Source organism: Rhinatrema bivittatum, chromosome 2, assembly GCF_901001135.1.
Source record: "Rhinatrema bivittatum chromosome 2, aRhiBiv1.1, whole genome shotgun sequence".
In the NCBI taxonomy this organism is placed as follows: domain Eukaryota; kingdom Metazoa; phylum Chordata; class Amphibia; order Gymnophiona; family Rhinatrematidae; genus Rhinatrema; species Rhinatrema bivittatum.
The window spans coordinates 737,594,451-737,617,483 of record NC_042616.1 but is presented as its reverse complement, the minus strand read 5'-3'; the positions used below and the strand labels follow the sequence as shown (position 1 = coordinate 737,617,483).

The window sequence follows — 23,033 nt, the reverse complement described above, 5'->3', positions numbered from 1 at the left end:
CCCCCCTCTCTGTGACCTCTGGCTGCTTGGCCCATCCATGACTCCTGCTTATGAGCTTAAGTTATTATCTCTCTGTCTGCTTTGCTTCTATTGACACAGGAACATGCAAACAGGCACATCTTAATAAGGAATCCTTCAGTGTATTAGGGCAAGGCCTCCTGTTTCCACTGAGACAGTGCTGTTTTAAAGTTCACCTGGGTAAATTCTTTCTCTTGCTGTAACAGCCAAATAAGTGTACAGGCCCCAAACACTATTATGATTCATTTTGTGATTCAGTAGTAAAACATGAGATATCTCCCTACAAACCTATGGACCAGATTTTAAAAGGGTTACATGCATAAGATAGGCGCGTAACCCTTTTAAAACCCCCCTGTGCGCGCCGAGCCTATTTTGCATAGGCTCGGCGGCGCGCGCAAGCCCCGGGACGCGTGTAAGTCCTGGGGCTTGCAAAAAGGGGTGGTCGGGGGTGTGACCAGGGGGGCGTGGTTTTGGATTGGGGGCGTGTTCGGGGGGCGTGTGGGCGGTCCAGGGGCGTGGCAGAGTGCCCCGACACAGCGGTCTGTGTCGGGGCCTGCCACGCGCATAAGTTACTACTGCCTGGAGGCAGTAGTAACTTTTCTGATAAAGGTGGGGGGGGGGGGGGGTGTCTAGATAGGGCCGGGAGGGTGGGTTAGGGAGGGGAAGGTGCGGGGGTGGGGTGGAAGGAAAGTTCCCTCCAAGGCTGCTCCGATTTCGGAGCAGCCTCAGAGGGAACAGGCAGCATGCGCAGGGCTCGGCGCACGCAAGTTGCACAAATGTGCACCCCCTTGCGTGCGCGCCGACCCCGGATTTTATAAGATACGCGTGTATCTTATAAAATCCAGCGTACTTTTGTTCGCGCCTGATGCGCGAACAAAAGTACGCACGCGCGCTCTCTTTTAAAATGTACCCCTATATGTATAAAAACACATCCCCTCCCCCCCCTGACAAATATGTCTTCCAGTCTTTCCTTATCAAATCTTTGCATATCATATTTCAACCCTTTTCTCCTGTTCCTTGCAACCTCTTCTTTCTTCCCTTTGTTCACATGCCTCTCGTATCGTTCCCTGTTTATTTTGCTTTGGCATCCTTTCCTTCATATCCTTTTCAGGATATGAGGCTCCAAGACTCAGGAATAACATTGAAAGAATATTTCTAAAAGGTTGGCTCAGTGTGATAGTTGGCAGTGTTATGCACTGCCATGCAGAGAGACCCGAGCTTAATAGCTATTCCAGGATATAGAGAGGCTCGACAACCACGTCAGTAAAAGGAGAGAAGAAAGTGGCAGAAAAATAATCGGGAAAACAAAAAATAATGGTACAGACACATTTCTACTTCATTTTCCATCCTCTGTATCTAGGTTATCCCATGCCATTTTGAATTCATTTATTGCTTTCGTCCTCACCACCTCACTTCAGTTGCACATTAATTTTAATAAATCATATAACAGCAAAGTATATTATTAATAGATAAAAATATTTAGTATGATATATCAATATAACCCTTATTGCAAGTAAACATACCACATATAAAAAGACAAAAATGTGATTTAAAAATAAGTTCCTGACATGGCCATTTTCACATTTCAGCAACCAGTGCCTGCTTCAGAGGAACTTTGTAAAATAAATTTAAACTGTCTCTTCTCGAGGCTAAAGGTATTCTTTGTTGTGAAAATAGGAAATTCTAGAAGGTGTGACATCCACGGAAGCCACTTCAATATACATTAATATATTTCTTGAGTCAAGTGACTCAGTAAGTTCTCATCATTTCAATAACTTATTCTCTTAATATATATATAACATGTAATTAAAATATAATTAAGAAAGTCAAATTAAAGTAACTTAATTGACTTTACAAAGTTTCCATAAAATCTGCCTTGTTGGGGCTTATTTTTGAATATGTTTTTTGTGAACTGGTTCATATGTTTGTCTTTTTATATCTGATATGTTTGTTTGCAATAAGAGTTATATTGGTATCTCATATAAAAAATTATCATTTAATTACTACTTTTCTGTTACATGATTACTTAGTTAAGTAGAAGTATATTTTATTTTCCTTTTTTCCATCACTCTTTCTCTCCTGCTGTTTAAAAATACTATCTTGGAAGCTTAGATAAAATGTATTCTGTGCATTAAAAAAGGTTGAAGGAAGACAACATGACTGCAAACAAGGCTTAATGGTGAGGTGAAAGAGGCAGTTAAAGGCAAAAAGGCTTCTTTAAAAAAAATGGAAAGCAGCTCTAAATGAAAAAATTAGGCCCGAGCATAAGTACCTACAAATTAGATGTAAAGCAGTAGTAAGAGATGCTAAAAGAAAAATTGAGAATATTTTCCATAGATGATAAAAAAAAAAAGCTAATAAAAGCCATTTTATTTACAGAAATAGAAACATGATGGCAGATAAAACCATATGGCCCATCTAGTCTGCCCATCCATCTAATTTATCTAGCCTTAAAATTCCCATCACTCACTGAGATACCTTGCATTCATCCCATACTTTCTTGAATTCCAGTACCATTTTTGCCTGCCCCACCTCCACTGGGAAGCTGTTCCATGCATCCACAACCCTCTCGGTAAAGAAATATTTCCTAAGGTTAGTCCTGAGTCTACCCCCTTTCACCCTCATCCATGGCCCTTTTAAAGAGGCTATAGCCTCCTGTGCATGGAAACCTTTGAGATATTTAAATGTCTATCATATCATATAATGTAGTCGTGTAATGTGCTATAATATGAATTTTATAATTGTTTGTGAATGTTTTTACTATGCAACACATTGTACCTTTTGTGTTTGGAAGCTATGGACTATAAGCTATTAAATAAATAGAATGAATACCTCCCCCTATAAGCTATTAAATAAATAGAATGAATACCTCCCCCTATCTCATCATTTCTCTAAGCTGTACATGTTTAGATCTTTACGTCTATCTCCATATGCTTTAGAACTAAGACTACTTATGCTAGTAGCCACCTCTGGACTGACTCCATCCTGTTTATATCCTTTTGAAGGTGCAGTCTCCAGAATTATACACAGAATTCCAAATGAGGTCTCACAAGGGATCTTTTCAGGGGAAATATCACTTCCCTTTTACTGCTGACCATTCCTCTCCCTATGCAGCCAAGCATCTTTCTGGCTTTTGCCATTGCTTTATTCACCTGTTTGGCCACTTTAATATCATCGGATACAATCACCCCCAGATCCCATTCCTCTTGTGTTTAGAAGAATTTTGCCTCCAATACTGTATCTCTCCCTTGGGTTTTTGCATTTTTTTAGATTAAATCTTAGTTGCCAGTCTCTGGACCGTTCCTTGAGCTTTACTAGATCCCTTCTAATATTTTCCACAACTTTCTGGCTGTCTACCTTGTTGTGTAGCAAAAAGACAAACCTTTCCTGAAAATTTCGCTATGTCGCTCATGAAAATGTAAAATGAATTGGTCTCAGGACTGATCCCTGAGGCACATCACTGGTATACCCTGGGCACCTTTCTGGGTTACCAGTAAGCCCTGGAATCATATAGATAAGTGCTGTTAAGAGAAAGATAATTAGGGGGAGGATCCATTCAGTGGCAGTCCTCCCATTGTGGGGCTGTAATGGATATCCCCTGCAGAAGGTCTTATAGCGGAGCTCCACAAAGGGCTCTGGGGGCAGTCCTGGTTGAAGATTTGAGAGGAAGGTTGTAGTTTTTCTGTGTTACATTTTAAGACTTTCTGGAGTCTTGGAAGCCATCTGAGATCCTCCAGAGTGGGCTGGGCATTTCTGCTGCTCTCCTTCAGAGGTACACCAGTTGTCCAGGGAATAATTTGAACTTTGGACAGTTTGCATGGTAGGAGCCCTGCTGGACCCCTGGGCCTTTCCGAGATACAGGGACTGGGGAACTCGTTGAAGATGCCCAGGGTTAGAGAAGACCTGCCCATCAGAGGTGGTGACCCACTGCAAGGAAGATCCAGAGTTATTTACTTTTTGGAACAGAAGAAAGTTTGTTTCCAAAATCTGCAAGGAAGTAATTTCTGCCCCTCTTCCTACCCAACAGTGGAACTGTGAAACTTGCAGTTCCATCATGGATCCCTTCCATCAGGGATCCCATCAAGGTCCAGTACACCTAACCGTGAGTAAGTAATCATCTTTAATAAGAGTGGGCACGCAATCAAAGTCTTCACAAAACCCTGGGGAAAGAGATAAATTCATTCTCTGTGCAGAGACAGATTTTTGCCATTTGGGAAGGGTTTCCAGTCCACTCAAGGGGCCCTAACCAAAAGGGGTCACTGCTCAGTCTAATCCAGGAAGGTGGCTGGATTCCCAGCCTTGTTAAGAGACTCTTGCATAGATAGAGGACACAGAATGGTAAATACAGAGCGAAAGAGAACTGTGAAGCTGAAAGTTCATATTTATTGTGCCATTAGTTCAGAGTTGTTTATAGTAAAGTATTATTTTTGGAAACTAATTTAGTGGTCCCTGCGTCTATTATGGGCACACAGTGTCTAGGAATTCACCTCACTCAGGGAATTAGAGAGGAAGTCAGTCACCCCACACTGGGACCTCAGAGGACTCTCTTCTTCTCCCAGTCAAAAGAATCCACACCTTGGGAGGTAAGGGAGACAGAAAAACTAGCCAAGGTTCCTGCCTCAAAGAGTTTATAAATAACTTTATCCCCACCCATGCTGGACCTGTGCATTGGGGTAGGGTTATACTAACAACGCCCTTCCTCAGAGTAAACTCCATTTACCCCTATTCTTTGTCATGTCCCACTCAGCAAGTTTCTAACCCACAGGCCAATACAGCTTTACCCCTTATTCAGTAAGGGGTAATAGCGCGTCGAAAAGGCGCGTCCAACCCCTCCCCCCCAACCTAATAGCACCTGCAACATGCAAATCCATGGCCTTATTAGGTATTCTCCCGCGCGATTCAGAAAGCAAAATGTGCAGCCAAGCCGCACATTTTACTTTCAGAAATTAGCGCCTACCCAAAGGTAGGCGTTAATTTCTCCGGGCACTGGGAAAGTGCATAGAAAAGCAGTAAAAACTGCTTTTCTGTGCACCCTCCGACTTAATATCATGGCGATATTAAGTCGGAGGTCCCGAAAGATTAAAAAAAAAAAAAAAAGTTTAAAAAAAAAAAATTGAAATCAGCCCGCAGCTCGCGGGTTGAAAACCGGACGCTCAATTTTGCCGATGTCCGGTTTCTTTAAAGGATACTAATGATGCATTAGAATTAGGGCATCCCGACAGTGAGGTTCCAATAATTAGAAAAGTAGTCCAAGTGCCTGTAACTAAAAACTCACCTGAGCTAAAAAATTCTAACTTATCCCTATCAATTAAAAAGCAGAATAAAAATACAATCAAAAAACAAACTTTGAAATGTTTGTATGCTAATGCCAGAAGTCTAAGAAGTAAGATGGGAGAATTAGAATGTATAGCAGTAAATGATGACATAGACTTAATTGGCATCTCAGAGACATGGTGGAAAGAGGATAACCAATGGGACAGTGCTATACCGGGGTACAAATTATATCGCAATGACAGAGAGGAGCAGTCGGGAGGAGGTGTGGCGCTTTATGTCCGGGATGGCATAGAGTCCAACAGGATAAACATCCTGCATGAGACTAAATACAAAATTGAATCTTTATGGGTAGAAATCCCTTGTGTATCAGGGAAGACTACAGTGATAGGGGTATACTACCGTCCACCTGGTCAAGATGGTGAGATGGACAGTGAAATGCTAAGAGAAATTAGGGAAGCTAACCAAATTGGTAGTGCAGTAATAATGGGAGACTTCAATTACCCCAATATAGACTGGGTAAATGTATCATCGGGTAACGCTAGAGAGATAACGTTCCTGGATGGAATAAATGATAGCTTTATGGAGCAATTGGTTCAGGAACCGACGAGAGAGGGAGCAATTTTAGATCTAATTCTCAGTGGAGCACAGGACTTGGTGAGAGAGGTAACGGTGGTGGGGCCGCTTGGCAATAGTGATCATAATATGATCAAATTTGATTTAATGACTGGAAAAGGAACAGTGTGCAAATCCAAGGCTCTCGTGCTAAACTTTCAAAAGGGAAACTTTGATAAAATGAGAAAAATTGTTAGAAAAAAACTGAAAGGAGCAGCTACAAAAGTAAAAAATGTCCAAGAGGCGTGGTCATTGTTAAAAAATACCATTCTAGAAGCACAGTCCAGATGTATTCCACACATTAAGAAAGGTGGAAAGAAGGCAAAACGATTACCGGCATGGTTAAAAGGGGAGGTGAAAGAAGCTATTTTAGCCAAAAGATCTTCATTCAAAAATTGGAAGAAGGATCCAACAGAAGTAAATAGGATAAAGCATAAACATTGGCAAGTTAAATGTAAGACATTGATAAGACAGGCTAAGAGAGAATTTGAAAAGAAGTTGGCTGTAGAGGCAAAAACTCACAGTAAAAACTTTTTTAAATATATCCGAAGCAGAAAGCCTGTGAGGGAGTCAGTTGGACCGTTAGATGATCGAGGGGTTAAAGGGGCACTTAGAGAAGATAAGGCCATCGCGGAAAGATTAAATGATTTCTTTGCTTCGGTGTTTACTGAAGAGGATGTTGGGGAGGTACCCGTAATGGAGAAGTTTTTCATGGGTAATGATTCAGATGGACTGAATCAAATCACGGTGAACCTAGAAGATGTGGTAGGCCTGATTGACAAACTGAAGAGTAGTAAATCACCTGGACCAGATGGTATACACCCCAGAGTTCTGAAGGAACTAAAAAATGAAATTTCAGACCTATTAGTAAAAATTTGTAACTTATCATTAAAATCATCCATTGTACCTGAAGACTGGAGGATAGCAAATGTAACCCCAATATTTAAAAAGGGCTCCAGGGGCGATCCGGGAAACTACAGACCGGTTAGCCTGACTTCAGTGCCAGGAAAAATAGTGGAAAGTGTTCTAAACATCAAAATCACAGAACATATAGAAAGACATGGTTTAATGGAACAAAGTCAGCATGGCTTTACCCAGGGCAAGTCTTGCCTCACAAATCTGCTTCACTTTTTTGAAGGAGTTAATAAACATGTGGATAAAGGTGAACCGGTAGATATAGTATACTTGGATTTTCAGAAGGCATTTGTCAAAGTTCCTCATGAGAGGCTTCTAGGAAAAGTAAAAAGTCATGGGATAGGTGGCGATGTCCTTTCGTGGATTGCAAACTGGCTAAAAGACAGGAAACAGAGAGTAGGATTAAATGGGCAATTTTCTCAGTGGAAGGGAGTGGACAGTGGAGTGCCTCAGGGATCTGTATCGGGACCCTTACTGTTCAATATATTTATAAATGATCTGGAAAGAAATACGACGAGTGAGATAATCAAATTTGCAGATGACACAAAATTGTGCAGAGTAATTAAATCACAAGCAGATTGTGATAAATTGCAGGAAGACCTTGTGAGACTGGAAAATTGGGCATCCAAATGGCAGATGAAATTTAATGTGGATAAGTGCAAGGTGATGCATATAGGGAAAAATAACCCATGCTATAATTACACGATGTTGGGTTCCATATTAGGTGCTACAACCCAAGAAAGAGATCTAGGTGTCATAGTGGATAACACATTGAAATTGTCGGTTCAGTGTGCTGCGGCAGTCAAAAAAGCAAACAGAATGTTGGGAATTATTAGAAAAGGAATGATGAATAAAACGGAAAATGTCATAATGCCTCTGTATCGCTCCATGGTGAGACCGCACCTTGAATACTGTGTACAATTCTGGTCGCCGCATCTCAAAAAAGATATAATTGCGATGGAGAAGGTACAGAGAAGGGCTACCAAAATAAGGGGAATGGAACAACTCCCCTATGAGGAAAGACTAAAGAGGTTAGGACTTTTCAGCTTGGAGAAGAGACGGCTGAGGGGGGATATGATAGAGGTGTTTAAAATCATGAGAGATCTAGAACGGGTAGATGTGAATCGGTTATTTACTCTTTTGGATAATAGAAAGACTAGGGGGCACTCCATGAAGTTAGCATGGGGCACATTTAAAACTAATCAGAGAAAGTTATTTTTTACTCAACGCACAATTAAACTCTGGAATTTGTTGCCAGAGGATGTGGTTAGTGCAGTTAGTATAGCTGTGTTTAAAAAAGGATTGGATAAGTTCTTGGAGGAGAAGTCCATTACCTGCTATTAAGTTCACTTAGAGAATAGCCACTGCCATTAGCAATGGTTACATGGAATAGACTTAGTTTTTGGGTACTTGCCAGGTTCTTATGGCCTGGATTGGCCACTGTTGGAAACAGGATGCTGGGCTTGATGGACCCTTGGTCTGACCCAGTATGGCATTTTCTTATGTTCTTATGTTCTGAACCTGTGGCTTGTCAGCGGGTTTGAGAACCGACGCCGGCAAAATTGAGCGTCGGCTGTCAAACCCACTGACAGCCGCCATTCCTGTCCAAAAAGAGGCGCTAGGGACGCGCTAGTGTCCCTAGCGCCTCTTTGCCACGGGCCCTCATTTGAATACAGAATCGCACACACAGGAGAGTGGCCTTTGCGCATGTCTCTCCCGCAACATTTACTGTATCGGCCCGCCAGTAAGTAGTTTTGGGTTCCATATGAAGGGCACTTTATTTATAAGTGTACTATGTTTTCAAATTAAAAAGCCTGTGAGGCAATCAGGTGGACTGCTAGATGACTGAGATGTAAAAAGGGAGGACTAGAAATAGCAGAAAAACTGAATGATTCCTTGCCTAGATCTTTACTGAGATAGATGATGGGAAAATATCCACACTGAAAACATTCTTTGGTTGTGGTGATTATGAGTAACTAACGCATAGCTCAGTTTACTACCACCCTTTGTTGCCGCCCACTCAACCAGTTTCACTTTAGGGTCACTTTAGGGTCCACACCAAGGGCTTTCAATTTATTTATAAGTCACCTATGTGGAACCTGTTAAAGGCCTTTCTGCAGTCCAAGTACACTATATCTAGTGCTCTCTCTGATCCAACTCTGATCATCCAATCAAATAAATTGATCAAGTTCATTTGACACAACCAACCACTGCTAAAACCATGCTGCTTTGACTCTTGTAATCCACTGGATTCCTGAAACTTCCCTATCCTATTGATTTATCAGCTATTCCATTAAGTTACCTATAACAGAGGTCAGATTAACCAGCTTGTAGGTTCCCACTCTCCTCCTTACTTACACTTTTGTGAACAGGAACATCATCTGCCTATCTCCAGGCCTCCAAAACGACTCTGGAACCTAAAGAAGCATTGAAAAAGTCAGTGTTGCTGCCAGAACTTCTATGAGTTCTCTTAATATCGTCAGATGTATCCCATCTGGCTCCCATCACATTATCTACTTTAAATTTAACTAGTTCCTCACAAACACACTTTTTTGAAAATTGTTAGAGGTTTACCTCACTAATTGGGAGATGCATCAAGCCATGATGGTGCTCTAACATGCATCATATCGTGCGATATATGTGATATTTTGCATCTCCCTGCCCGGGTTTCCTCCCCTAATACAATGACTTCTGATGATGTTGTCAAAAGGCAGTCAAGGGTCAATTCCATTGAGCCTGAGGCAGGCATAACTTTCTGAACAAAGGTGGGGGGGATTTAGGTAGGGCTGGGGGGTGGGTTAGGTAGGGGAAGGGTGGGGGGGGGGGGCCGGAAAAAAAGTTCCCTCCGAGGCTGCTCCTGTTTCGGAGCGGCCTTGAAGGGAACGGAGGCAGGCAGCTCGGCGCGCGCAGGTTGCACAATTGTGCTCCCCCCCCTGCGCGCGCCGACCCTGGATTTTATAACATGCGTGCGGCAGCACACGCATGTTATAAAATTGGGCGTAGATTTGTTCGCGCCGGGTTGGGCGAACAAATCTACGCCTGTGCATAACTTTAAAAATCTACCCCAGTGTGTGTAGTTGGGGGCTGGGGTGTGTTTTGGGGATATGAGGGACTGTGGCTTAAGGCAGAGCATGGGAGGGGCTACTTCATTCATTTGTATGGGGTGGGAGGGGCATGGTGGAGTTACGGGCATGGTTTGGGGTAAGGGTGTGGTTTGGTGTAGAGCATGGGTGGGGCTATACTCATTTCTGTGGGAGGAGTGTGGGTGGAGTTCGAGGCAGGGGTGTGGGCGGGGAGTGGGCAGGGCTTAGACTGGAAGTGAATGCTGCTGATTGGCTGCTGTCAAATTTTGATTGACAGTGTACTCATTATACTATATAGGCAAAGGTTTTTTATTTTTAGTAACTCTATAACGAAAGCATTGCAGTAATCTATCTTAGAAAGCACCAATGGCTGGACTACTGAGCGGAAATCTATAGGGGATAATACAAACTTTAAAGGGTGAATCATTTTGCTTCTTAGTACCATCTGAAGCCTCAAATTTGTATTCTAGTTGAGACTGTTATTTATAAAATATCTATGGCTAGGACATTCTTGTAACTCTATTTCACATAGTTATCTCTGTTATGTGACAAGGTATGGACCAATAGGGTGGTTTTGTTTCAGTCCAGGGATGTTATAAATGAGCGATAAATTTTAAATCCATTAGCTTACAAATTGGTTATTTATTTTTCAGAATCCTGACCCCAACAAAGAAAAGCCACCCTGTAATGCTCAGGAGTTGGAGGAATGTGACATTTTCCTGGAAGATAGCACTACTCTGTGTAGATTTGATGGCAATACCTTAAAACCTACTGATGTGGTAAGGTCTTTTGAATGAATATTGGTAATTTTACTTATTTGCTTTTCTGAGAAACATATTAACTAAAACTATTTGTTATTTCATGGAAAAGCCTTTGACTATAGATACAGAATTGTGGATAAAAATGTTTAAGTGGTATAATAAAATGAGATTTTGCCTAGTTCACAAATTCATATTCTTATTTATTTATTTTATTTATTTAAAGCTTTTCTATACCGGCATTCATGATGCAATCATATCATGCCGGTTTACATATAACAGGGGGGTGCAATAACTTTGTTATTTTTTTTAACCAGTGCAGAGGAAGTAAAAAGTTACAATATAACAAGGTTGTTGAAACTGGGGGAGGAAGAGGACAGGAATAGACAAGAATAAATATAAATCTTTACAGAGGTAGATTATTTACATTGTGCAGTAATATTCTAAGACATACAGTGAATTTCAAGAGCCTGATTTATCAAGGGAGCCTTTTTTCAAAGATGCAAAATGTACAAAATCAGCAAGCTGTGTGCTATTACATTTCGTACACACTGACCCCAACTCAGAGGTATGTTCATAATTAACTCATGAAGGAATCGTTACATTTTTTCTTTAAATAATTTCCCCTTATTGGGGTACCTCCCAGATACTTTCAAATTTATATTTTTATTTAAAAAATATAATTTATACTTATACAACTGAACTCGAGCCAAATCTAATAAGGGAATAGTCTTGCATTGTAGATAATATTCTATATAAGATTAAAACCTGAAAACAAATGGCACAGGTCACGTGACCGTTTCTTCTGTTAATTCGCATTCATGTTTGGTGATGCAGGCTTAATGTTTTGTTTTGGTGAAAAGATTTCACTACTATATTTAAGATAATTAAATAGAATTCTAATTTAACGAAAATATGTAAAGGTAAGTTTGAATGGGCTGTAAGTTAAACAAGTGGGGGAAGCATGCGGAGACATGTCTTTGATGTTTTCCAACACAGATTTATAGGAGGAGGTGATTGCATGTTGAATATATTCTGTGCTTCAGTATGTTTTTCCACTTGGTGCAAAATGTTCTATTTGCTGCAACTATTGGATAATGTGGTGAAGAGAGAGCAGTTTAATAGGTGTGCTTGCATGCATATATATGTCCATATAGCCTTAGGTAGGGTTGTGGGGGATACGTGTTGTAGAGCGTTGGCAAGTGCTACATTCTAAAAGCTTCTCCCCACATAGCCATATGGCCTGGAGCAAATCTAATACAGTATCCCAATTTATGACAATTACCCCAAAACATTTTGGTTTTATTTATGCAATTTTACATTTCAAAAACCAAGATTCATCTTGTTGTGAAAACAGAAAATGACAAGAAAAAGAAGGAAAAAAAAAACCCTCTATAACCACACCATAAATAATCAATGTCAAATTCAATCCAAGTCCACCACAGGGGGATTTTAACACAATTCAAGAAAATATATCAAGGATGCGTGTCAGCCTCTAGGGCAAATAACATAACAGACTCAATCCTGCCAATAAAATAGCATTAGGTGGTTACAGATCAAGGAAGAACGTCTAATGGCACCTTATCAGAAAGAAAAATAGAGAGCTCTGCAGCTTGGATAAAAACACAGGAATCACCTTTATATTTAATACATTTGCAAGGAAATTTCAAAAAGAATAGTGCTCCCAATTGTAAGACTCTGGGTCTCAAGACCAGAAATTGCTGCCTCTTTCTCTTCATTTGTCTGGGAAAATCCTAACCTTACTACTTAAAAAGTCCTCAGAACGATGTCTAAAATGACACAAAATCCAGTCTCTAGCAGGTTCAAGTAAAAAAGAAACAATCAAAGTTGCAGGTATGATCCCCACTCTATCGGACAATTCAAACATAGCAGACAAATTATCCAAGTCCACTGGTGATGTAGCTGGGTGTTGGACCATATTACTGGTTTCCCTTTTAAATGGTGGTAAATAGAATAGAAGGGAGAGCTTGTTATGCAATGTTTAATATTTCCCCAAAATATGTTTTCACTACATCCTTTGGTGGCATCGTAGGACTTTTGGGAAAGTTAATAACTCTCGTTTTTCCCTCTTATAATATTTTCCAAGTTTTCCAGCTTGTATGTTAACGCTTGATGATCCTTAATAGAAGACTGCTGCAAAGATTTTACCCGTTCAGTAAGTTCTTTCTGGGCATCAAAGTTAGATTTAGAGGATTCCAAAACTAGGACCCAAGCCTCCATGTTTGCACATTTAGCAACCAAGAATTAAGCTGAGCAGTTATTGACAGACCCAAACTTTTAATGGCCTCCCAAATTAATTCCAGCGTAAACCAGGTGGGTCTTACCAAAGAAAACCTCATTGAGGGATTTGGAACATCCATAGAAGGTTAGGGGTGGAAAGCACTTCATCCATCTAAGAACTGCTGGTAGCACCAAAAAACATTATAAAGTAAATTCAAACTTTAGAAAATAAGAGTAGCTTTTAATGTTTAGTACATATGCACAGATACAAGAACAATTATAAATGTCCGAAGTGTCTCTTATGATTTTCTGTAGGAGACTCAGACCTATTATTTCTTAAGCCTAATGGGTACAACATCGGTTAAATTAAAGAGAGTGAGATGAAGGTATGGTTACTTCAAAGTCTCTCTTCATAAGTCGAACATCCTGGATAACCCACCTTGTAAATGTACTTTCCAAGAAATAGCACAGCATCTAATTGAAAGCTGCAGTATGTACAGCTCATAGATTTGGAAGTTGATACCTGTTGCCATATGAAAGAATTGGATTATTTGCCTAATACATTCGTGACAGCTGCAAATTCAGGAGAGTCAAAAAAATTGAAAAGTAAGTTAGGTTCTCTTTTATACAGTATATAATCAAGATTGTCATATCATCAGTAGTCTTTAAAGGTGTCTGTGGCTTTAGCATGGGGCTTCCAGAGAATAGTCTTGCTTGGCCATGACTTTGATAAAGATTTGTAGCAATTTCTGCAGAATATCATGACGCATGCGCTGGTGTGAACGTGAAAAAACAGATATGGTACACCTTGCTGTTAGAACTTCCAGCCGCAGTCTCCCGCGGCTGGCCCCTGCTCACCTTCAATAGTGCCGGGACAGTCACCGGCACGATGGCAGGAAGACATCCCCGGGGAAGGCCCAACCCTCCTCCGGGCTGAGCACACTCTCTTTGGGCTGATCCCACGCTCCTCACGACTTCGGGCTGCACTTCCTGGTTCGGCACCGGGCCACCGCCGCCTCCTAGGCACCCCCAGCACAGATTTAAAGGGCCCTCTTCGTTAATCAGCCCCAGCTGCACCGGATGATCTCTGAACCAGGGCAGAACTTAAGGGAGACTCATCTTCAGCTTCTTCAACTTGGCAATGAGTCTGCTTACTCGTATGAGTCTTCTGGTGCCTCTGGTATCCTTGATCCTGCCTCTGTTCCTGGACGAACCTCTGGTGTTTGACCTCGGATTGAACTTTGATGGATCTTCCATCTTCAAGGGCCCACCTAAGTCCCAGTGGTCCGGTCCCTACAGGCTCCTCCCCGGGGGGGGGGGGGGGGGGCCGCGGGCTTCCAGTGGCGAAGATCCAGTTGGCTCTTGCTCCTGTTCCACACCTTCGACCTCCCAAAGGTCCACCTAAGTCCCAGCGGTCCGGGTCCCTACGGGCTCCTCCCGGGGGGGGGGGGGGGGGGCCATGGGCTTCCAGTGGCAAAGACCCAACCGGTTCCTGCCTCAATTTAGCCTCGCCACCCGCAAGGGAACCTGAGGAGCTGTCTCCTAAGGTAGTACCAACTCCTCCTCAGTCCAAGGGTTCACATCTTCTCAACTTCCACAACACTTGCAAGCTGAAGCAAGCAAAACCAGAAGACGTTTATTCAAAAAAAGTCTGAAGCAATATCTCATCCTAAAAGGTGTGATCTCATTTTTGATAACTAATAGTAATGCCTATAGTAAGTAAACGGGCGATCTAGGACAATATTGAATTTTAAATATTTAACTGCAATCTATGTGTAAAATGAAGAATTTATGTGACAGATTAATTTCCCAATCCCTATGAGAACACAATATTGAATCTTATTTAAGTTCTACAGTAGACTTTATATAGAAATGTAGAGTCTAAAGGAAAACTGGAAAAAAAAACCACTAGGCAGCTTATACTTTAGGAAGAAAAATGTCCACAAATAAAGTTAAAATAAATGCATGGGTAAATACAGTATGTCACAGATAAAAATCAATAAGGAGTGAAAGCTCTACACAAAACTCAAATATGAATAGTCATAAACTAGTGGGAAACACACTTCCACACTTTATCATAATAATTCCACTTGCTTCATTTCAATGAAAAATATCAGCAACATAAGTGGCATGAAAAGGTTTAAAAGTGACCTTTAGCAATTGCCACCACCCTTATGAATATCTGCCAAATTTTGCATGTCAATGATTATATTTCCATTTAAACAGACAAGTATGACCAACTTAAAACTCTGTATGTTTCTTCAAACTGTTGTTCACCATTACATTATATAATTTGTTGCAAAAAGTGGTGGCGAAACAACCTGCCTGACTCAAGTGACTCACTGAGCATAAAAATTGCACACTCAGCAAATCATACGGAGGCTCCAATGTTTTCCCACTGCATGAATTTTATCATTATTGATCATCTGTTTTTGTCTCTGAGGTGATTGTGATCGTGCCTTATTGCAATGTGAACAGAATTGGATTTTACACCCTGGGATTTAAATCTTGTGGTGGAACAGGTTCAGTTGTATTCAGCATGTTGATGAAGAATACTATCCTTTGTGGCTCACTGGGGGTGGAGGGAAATCATCAGCCTTCCAAACTCAGTCTGCCAATTTTTAGTCTGTAAGTTTAGTCTTCTAATTGGTTGGCTTTATATATCTCATTCTAAATGCTGATTGGGGACTGTCTCTCACATGGTTTAAGTTTGAAGGGTTTAAAAATGCCATCACTCCTTTCCCAAATAGTCAATAGAGCCTCCTCCTCTACCCATGTGGAATTTCCTTTTGAAAATGGGTTTGCCGACCTATGGGGATGTCATCTCTCAGGGCCTGCAAGCCACATGGCCAGCCTCAGAATTGCCACCTTAGATCTAGGACAACAGAAAACTTCATTTTTAGTCTTACTGATGAGGGCATGATATCTTTGGCTTAACCAGAATTCAAGTTATTGATAGGGATATTGGAAACCAAATTCCCCAGTCAATGTTGAGGGCAGGCTTCTGACCTAGATTCTTCCATACATACCAGAGGCATAGCCATGGGTGGGCCTTGAGGGCCCACCCATGGCTTAGACATCTTGAGGGCCCACCCATGGCTTAGACATCTTCCCCTAGCGATAGGAACATGTCCCTTCTGAGCCAGCCCCTTAAAGGTACAGTAGGTTAGAGGATCTGGAGGCACTGCTAGAAGATCCCCATAACCTTTAAGGAGGCTAACCTGAATGGAAAACATCACTGCCCTTGGGCTAGACATAAAAGTTTCAGGCTATCAAAATACTGTCTTTTGGCAGGTTATTTATTTATTTATTTTATTTTTTAAATCGCTCCTTATCTCAGTCCCTTCAAAGTTCAGGAATGCCTGGGTTTGATTTATTCATTCATTTACATTTATAGGCTGCTAATACAAAGGCCCATAGCAGCTTACAAATCAACATACACAGTAAAATATACATAGTAAAACAGATAGAAACCTGTTTACAGCAGCCAGAGAGATTAATATTTGTACAAAGAAGTTGTCTAAACCACAGGGAACATGGGAAATAGTCCAGAGAGACAAGAGACAGTGTTACCAGAAATTAAAAGGGTTCCTCTTTTGAATTTGTATCTTCTCATTTTATTGTAAATCGCTTAGATCTTACAAAACATTTGTATAGGTGGTACGGTATATAAATGATTTTAAATAAATAAATGGGAGCAACTGAGTGACAGGGGACCTTGCATTGCTCTGAGAGGCTGGAAGTTAGTTCACAGGCAGGATTTAACATTTATGGAAATATATTAAAATTTATGGAAATGAGCATGTAAACTACTACATCTCCCCCCTCAGCCCCATTTTTCAAGTGTCCAGTCCTGGTCTGTGGAAAAGTTGGCAACCCTACCAAGAATATATATTTTTCCCAATACAAATTGCCATCTGTGGGACAAGGTTGTAAAAATGAATCTGAATCCCAAAAGCTAGGTTGACCTATTCTCCATTAAAAATGTTTTACTTCATTTAGAAATATACCTTTTGATTAAAGACCCCGTTTAGTTGCTCTTTAGTTTGGCTTAATGTTCTATTGCTGTGTGAATGTTCCAAATAAATAGTTTACAACCATATTTTAAAGTAGCTTGAAATGTTGCAATCAATACTGAACACCATATCAGTAGAGTATTTAGCAAAATTAGTTTTTTAGTTCTTTTCTTAAGCTAAAATTTAGTGTACTGGCAAGTCCTGACATATTGCTTCTTATTTATTAGGCAACATTTGTAATAACTGGAGTGCTCTTCTTCCCTGAAGCCAGAATTATTGAAAGAATAATGTGATAAAAAAGCAGTAAATTAGAGAAGCCCAGCATGGAACTCTATGTACTGTATCTTTCCATTAGAAACTGCTGCTAGACATTTCAATAAAAATTACTTTTTATGTACAGTATTAAAAGTTCCACGCTTTAAAGCACAGTTTAATTTACTGCCGAAAACTGGAAAAGAAAATAGGCACATTTCCTGCAAGCTGTTTAACTCCTTTTGTATGAGAACAGAACATTTGACTCCTCATTTTTTTTTTTCTTAAGCCAGGTTATTTGTGGATAAGGAGATCACTTGTTCTTATCTAATTGTAAAATATCTTTGTAAAAATTTACATCTTTAGAATTTTAGAGGAGAAAAGCATTCTGTCCTCTTCTGTCAGCTATAATTATTTCTCTAGAGGAATATTTTGTGGATTGACTGTAGAAGAAAATCATAGAATACCTCATTCTTTATCACACTTGCTCTATCCCGTTTCTACTTGTCCTCTTCTCCTTTCTTCTCACCCTCTTCACTCGCTCTTTCTTCCATCTGTTCTTCCCTTATGTTGGCATATAGTCATCATATGCCCATGCTTGTTCATGGACATTGGATGTCTTGGCAAGGACCATATCATTTTCTGCAGTATTACCTGTTTATGGTAAGGGTAAAGGCAGGCTGTATTGTGTCAGCAGCTTAAATATGTGACGCAGGAGCTGTTGTAAATAAAGAGGATTTGGGATATATTGGAGGTCGAGCTGTAGATGGAACATTAATATGCCATATTATAATAAGGCCTACATTTATATGGAAAGAGAACAATGATCCTAACCGAGAGGTTCCAACAGGAATATGAACTAGATGACAAGATGTGGTTGATGGAAGCTGATTGAATCAGGTCATAAATAAAAAATATATAAATAAATAAATCTACTCCAATTAGTAAATTAAGTTAGTAGAGAGAAAAACAAAACTAAGGGTCTCACATGGCTACCTGTAAGTAACAGAAAAGTCAAAAGGGAATTGGGTGTGAGGCTATGCAGAAGGAAGACAGGTCAAGAGGAAATATCTGGAAGGCTATGAGCATAAATACGTTTAGCCTAGGTAAGATAAATTCAGATTTTGTTATTATAAGCAGTACATGGTTCGGTGAATCCTAACTAGGAGAGGGTTATACTGGACTGTAATCTGTTCAGAATGGATAGGAAAGACAGAAAAGCAAGAGGAGTAACACTTAAAAAAAAAAAAAAATTTAATCAAAATGAAGGGGGCATAGGGAAAGGAGGAGGTGCTGTGGATCATCTTGGAAAAGTGGAAGATTTTAATCTCGTAACAAATAGAGGAGAGGAAAGGTGTGTGCTAACAAGTGAAAGCAAAACACTCCACAACATTTTTTTTTAAATCCCCTGAAAGGTAAATTGTCTAAAGGAGGAAAAATACTTCATAAGCCTGCTAGAAGTAAGAATAAAGATTCATAATTGGCTAAGGAATAAAACTCCTTACATTTTAATGAAACTTATAATAGTGAAAAAACTGTTTCAATCCATATTTCAAAATTATTAATCTTTCATTGTAATAGTCCATGAGTTATCCAACTTAATAAAGAAAAACTTACCTTAAATCCAGATTACTAGATGTACCTTCTTGCAATATACGAAAGTGTACAAGGGTTCAGTGTGGCCAATGCGGTCAGTTAGCTGCAATTGGAACCAAACTTTTCAGGTATAACTTTGTATAACATATTACAAGTGACTTCCATCTACTATGTCTTTGTCAAGAGTGACTGATTCATAATTATAGTTGCTTTTTATATAGACTTTCGGATGCTGGAACCTCATCTCATTGGCTGAACAAAATCATGTGACTCGAATAATCCAATCAAAATATATTAAAGAAAATTTTCAAATGAACTGATCAGAATGAAGGAATTCTGTTCATTTACAGATACTGGGAACCCATCTCATTAGATGAAAAAAAACCGCATGACTTAGAAAGCCTAAGCCAAATACTTTAAAACAGGCATTTAAAAAGAGAACCAATCACAAAAAGGTATTCTGCTTATTCACAAAAATAAATGCCATCCAGTATTGAAATTTAAACCCATAGGGGCAGATTTTAAAAAAGTACGCCAGATTTTAAAAGATACGTGCGCAGCCACAAGTATCTTTTAAAATCCGGGGTCTGCGCGCGCAAAGCTGTGCAAAATCGGCAGCCTGCGGGCACTGAACCACGCAGCCTGCCTCCGTTCCCTCCGCGTCCCCCCACCTTCCCCTCCCTTCCCCTATCTAACCCACCCCCCTACCTAAATCCCCCCCCACCTTTGTTGTACAAGTTACGCCTGCTGGCTCGCCATCCCTTGGCACAGGCCGCAGTGCCAGAGGACTCTGGACCGCCCCCGAACCATCGCCCTGACCCCAGACACACCCCTGGACTGCCGACACGCCCTCCGGACACGCCCCCTCCCACCCCTTTTATGAAGCCCTGGGGCTTTGCGTGCGCCGGTGGCCTATGCAAAATAGGTGCGCAAGTGCCCTGTGCGCGTAAATCCGGCAGGATTTACGTGTGCAGGGCTTTTAAAATCTACCCCATAGGTTGCATTGTATTTAATTTGAGAATCCATCTTTGCTTTCACTGACAATTTCAAATCACAATCCCTTCCTCTTCCTCTTAGCTATATGATCAATAACTAAAAAGTGGAGATTAGCAAAATTATGAGAATGAGCTAAACAATGAAGTGACTGAGAGCCTTCCATCGCTGATTTAGCAAAGTCTTATATCAAAAATATGATTAGGCAAAGACAGTTTAGTTTTACCTACATATAATTTTGAGCATGGACAAATAAGATATACCATAACGTTTGAAGAACAAGTTGTGTAAAAAAAACAACAAAAAAAAAAAAAACAACCCATAAAATAAATTTTCTTCGTTATTAGATGTTGAAAAATGCCTTACATTGTCCTTAGCAATAATATCCTAAAAATATTTGTTTGATATGTCGTCTAAGTGATGATTTGAAAAATGTAACAGACTTTTAAATTGCCTTAAAATTGGCCCCTGTGTGATAGCCATTCATAAGGGGCTAGCTGCAAAACAAGAATACAAATTTAATGATGATCAATTGAATATTGTAAAAAGGAACATATTCTTAGAGGCTTGAGGCTGTTTAAGGAGCCTAAACATTTTTCTGAAGATTCTGTATTTGTGGATCATTTGACTAGCATATTGAATAAATTCTCTTTAGATCTGATGATATTGCTTATAGAGAAAACTAAAGAACATGACAATCTATTTAAACAAGACCTAGATTTATTTATTTTTTATTTATTTATTTTTAATTTTTATATACCGACATTCTTACATCAAATGCAAATCATACCGGTTTACATAAAACAGAAAAAGCAGGAAATATATTTCCATAGTCAAATACAATGAACATTTATAAAAATTGTTAACAAGCCATAAGGTAAGAACTTGGAAAAAAGTTAATTAACAGAAAAAATAAATGAAAGAATTTAAATGAAGCACAAAGGGTTGCACGATGAAAATAAACATTAAAGCTGAATCTTCTACTGAGTTTTTTGACGCACAATATGAAGGTTTAAAGAAATCTGTTGGTCATTTCCGTGATGAATTATGCAAATTGAAAATTAGTAAATTTACAAGGGTTGAGATGGGCTATAAGAAAGGGCAAGTTTATTGTTGGATGCATATTAAAAATTTCCTTAAGATTGACACATTTGATACCTTGTTTGAGGATTTTTCTACTTCTAATGATGGGAATTCGATGCAAGTCTCAAGATTTTTTAGATCCCTCAAGGGGATCCAAATTCAAGAAGCACTTTGGAGTTGTTGAGGCAATCAGAATTGGTCCCTTATGTGTTCCCAAAAACAATCAATTATGAATCTTTCAAATAGTTATTTCCTCTCAGAAAAAAGTAATATCATCTAAAGTATTAACTTTTGTTTCTACTTTTATTCATGACACATTTCAATTTAGAGTTTATTTTGAATGATTTATAAGAAAATTGAAATTGTATTTCTGCATTGGCTTCTGATATTTCAAAAATGTTTATAAATACAAATGGGTTCCACCAGGTCCTTTGGATCCATTTTATATGAAGTTGGCAAATTAAAGTTGGTGAAATCAAGATGTATCATGGTTTCACCTGCTATGCAACCTCCCTACCAGCAAAAGTCTTCAGAAAGCCATGCTCTCAGCAGTGCAGGTTACCTCCTTGCTGATCACCCGATGCCTCAGCACTAGGCCTACTTAACCCAGCCTGTCTAGATCCTTGATGCCTTTTCATTGTCGCGTTAGCTGCTTGACCTGGCCACCTCTTTCTTGCTATTCTATTTTGCCTTTGGCCTACCCAAGCCTCCTGCCTTGCTTTGCGGCCTCTCCAGGCCTTCTGCCTTGTGGTCTATCCAGGTCTTCTGCCTTGCCTTGTGGCCTCTTACCTTGCTCTGTGGCCTCTTTTGGCCTCTTGCTTTGCTCTGGGTCCTTCCAGGTTGCTCTGCAGTTTCTCAGGCCTCCCTGCCATGCTCTGTGCCCCCCCTTGGGCTTTTCTGTCTCACAATGCAGCCTTCGGTCCTTCTAGGTTGGTGTAGCCAGCCTGTGCTTGGGCTTTCTTGTTTCCTGTTGCCTGGCAATCCTGTCCTTGTCTAATCCTGTCCTTGTCTTGCCCTGTACAATCCCTTGAATGCTTCCCTAGGCCTTGGACTTGCCTCTGCTCCTGGCCTTGTCTTCATTTCCAGCCTTGTCTGCAGTCCAGTCTGCACTTTGCCCCAGTGTGTACCTAGTCCCAGCTCCCAGTCTGTGTCTGATCCAGCCATGATGTTTTGCAGAAGGCAAGTCCTATAGGCCCCCAGAATCTAAGAGGTCATCCTGTGAGGGAGGGGGATGGTTAGACAGAAGACTCACTCCAGTCCTGCCCTGCAGTCCTGTACTACTCCTGCGAGGGGGTACTCCCTGACTCCAGTCTGCTGAACTGTACACAATGAAGAGGCCAAAGAAACCCCCACAGGAGTTTGTGCAGGACTCCCTGCCAACCCGGTGAGCAAAGAAAAAATGTGTGTACCACTTCTGATTTCTGTAACCAGTGTCATTGTCTGAGCCCACCACCATTTCTTGAATATACTAAGTGTGGCTCTCTGAATCCTGCCTGGTGTATCAGGTGATGAATCCAGCATCTCTTAAGACTTGTCTGAGCTGTGATGCACTCTGCATTTCTAATTATTTTTGGGACTGTAGCAAATACCAGCGCAGTAAATCACTGTTGTCTCTAAATTGTCTTAGGTGTAGTGCTTTCCACCTTGACTGGTGGGAATGACCAGTAGTGCAGTTTTGTGAACTTCTATCCAAAGCAAACCTACCTAGATTGCGATTCCTTTAAAATGCCTCCCAAGCTGCAAACACCAGTGCCTGCCAACATACAATCCGCTGAGGAAGTTCCCAGCCCAGATTCCTTGAAAATCCCAGTCTCTATGATAAGCACAGCAAACACAGCCCCAATTTGTCAAGAAGGTTTTAAACCCCTGCCTGTAAAGCAAAAACTTTCTTCTGGAACTAGCCAAGCTAACCAGATGCAAATAAATGCACAAGGTAGTCTTGCTTCAGTGCCACTGTCTGCAGACGTTTTGAGACAAAGAGCAAATTAAATCAGCCTGAAGAGCTCAGCTGCAGGCAGCAAACCCCTAAGAGATCAGCTGTGATGCCTAGGAAGACAGTGTACCTTTCCCATACCGGCCTTCTCTAGATTCCTCCTATGTGAACAAGGCTCAGAAACTACCTCCAATCCGGCTTCACAGAATCCACTCCAGACTGCAGTTACCACCACAACTGCAGTTCGATCTCTGGGGAC

General features: G+C 40.5%; 1 protein-coding gene across 1 annotated transcript in view; it reads left to right on the top strand.

Annotated features, from left to right (window-relative positions):
* The window catches only part of NUDCD1 (NudC domain containing 1), a 358,283-nt gene that overhangs the window by 278,485 nt on the left and 56,765 nt on the right, over positions 1-23,033 (top strand). Inside the window, exon 8 of the mRNA XM_029591903.1 lies at positions 10,556-10,681. Within this exon, the coding sequence (XP_029447763.1) occupies positions 10,556-10,681 (126 nt within the window). The remainder of the gene's footprint in view (positions 1-10,555; positions 10,682-23,033) is intronic.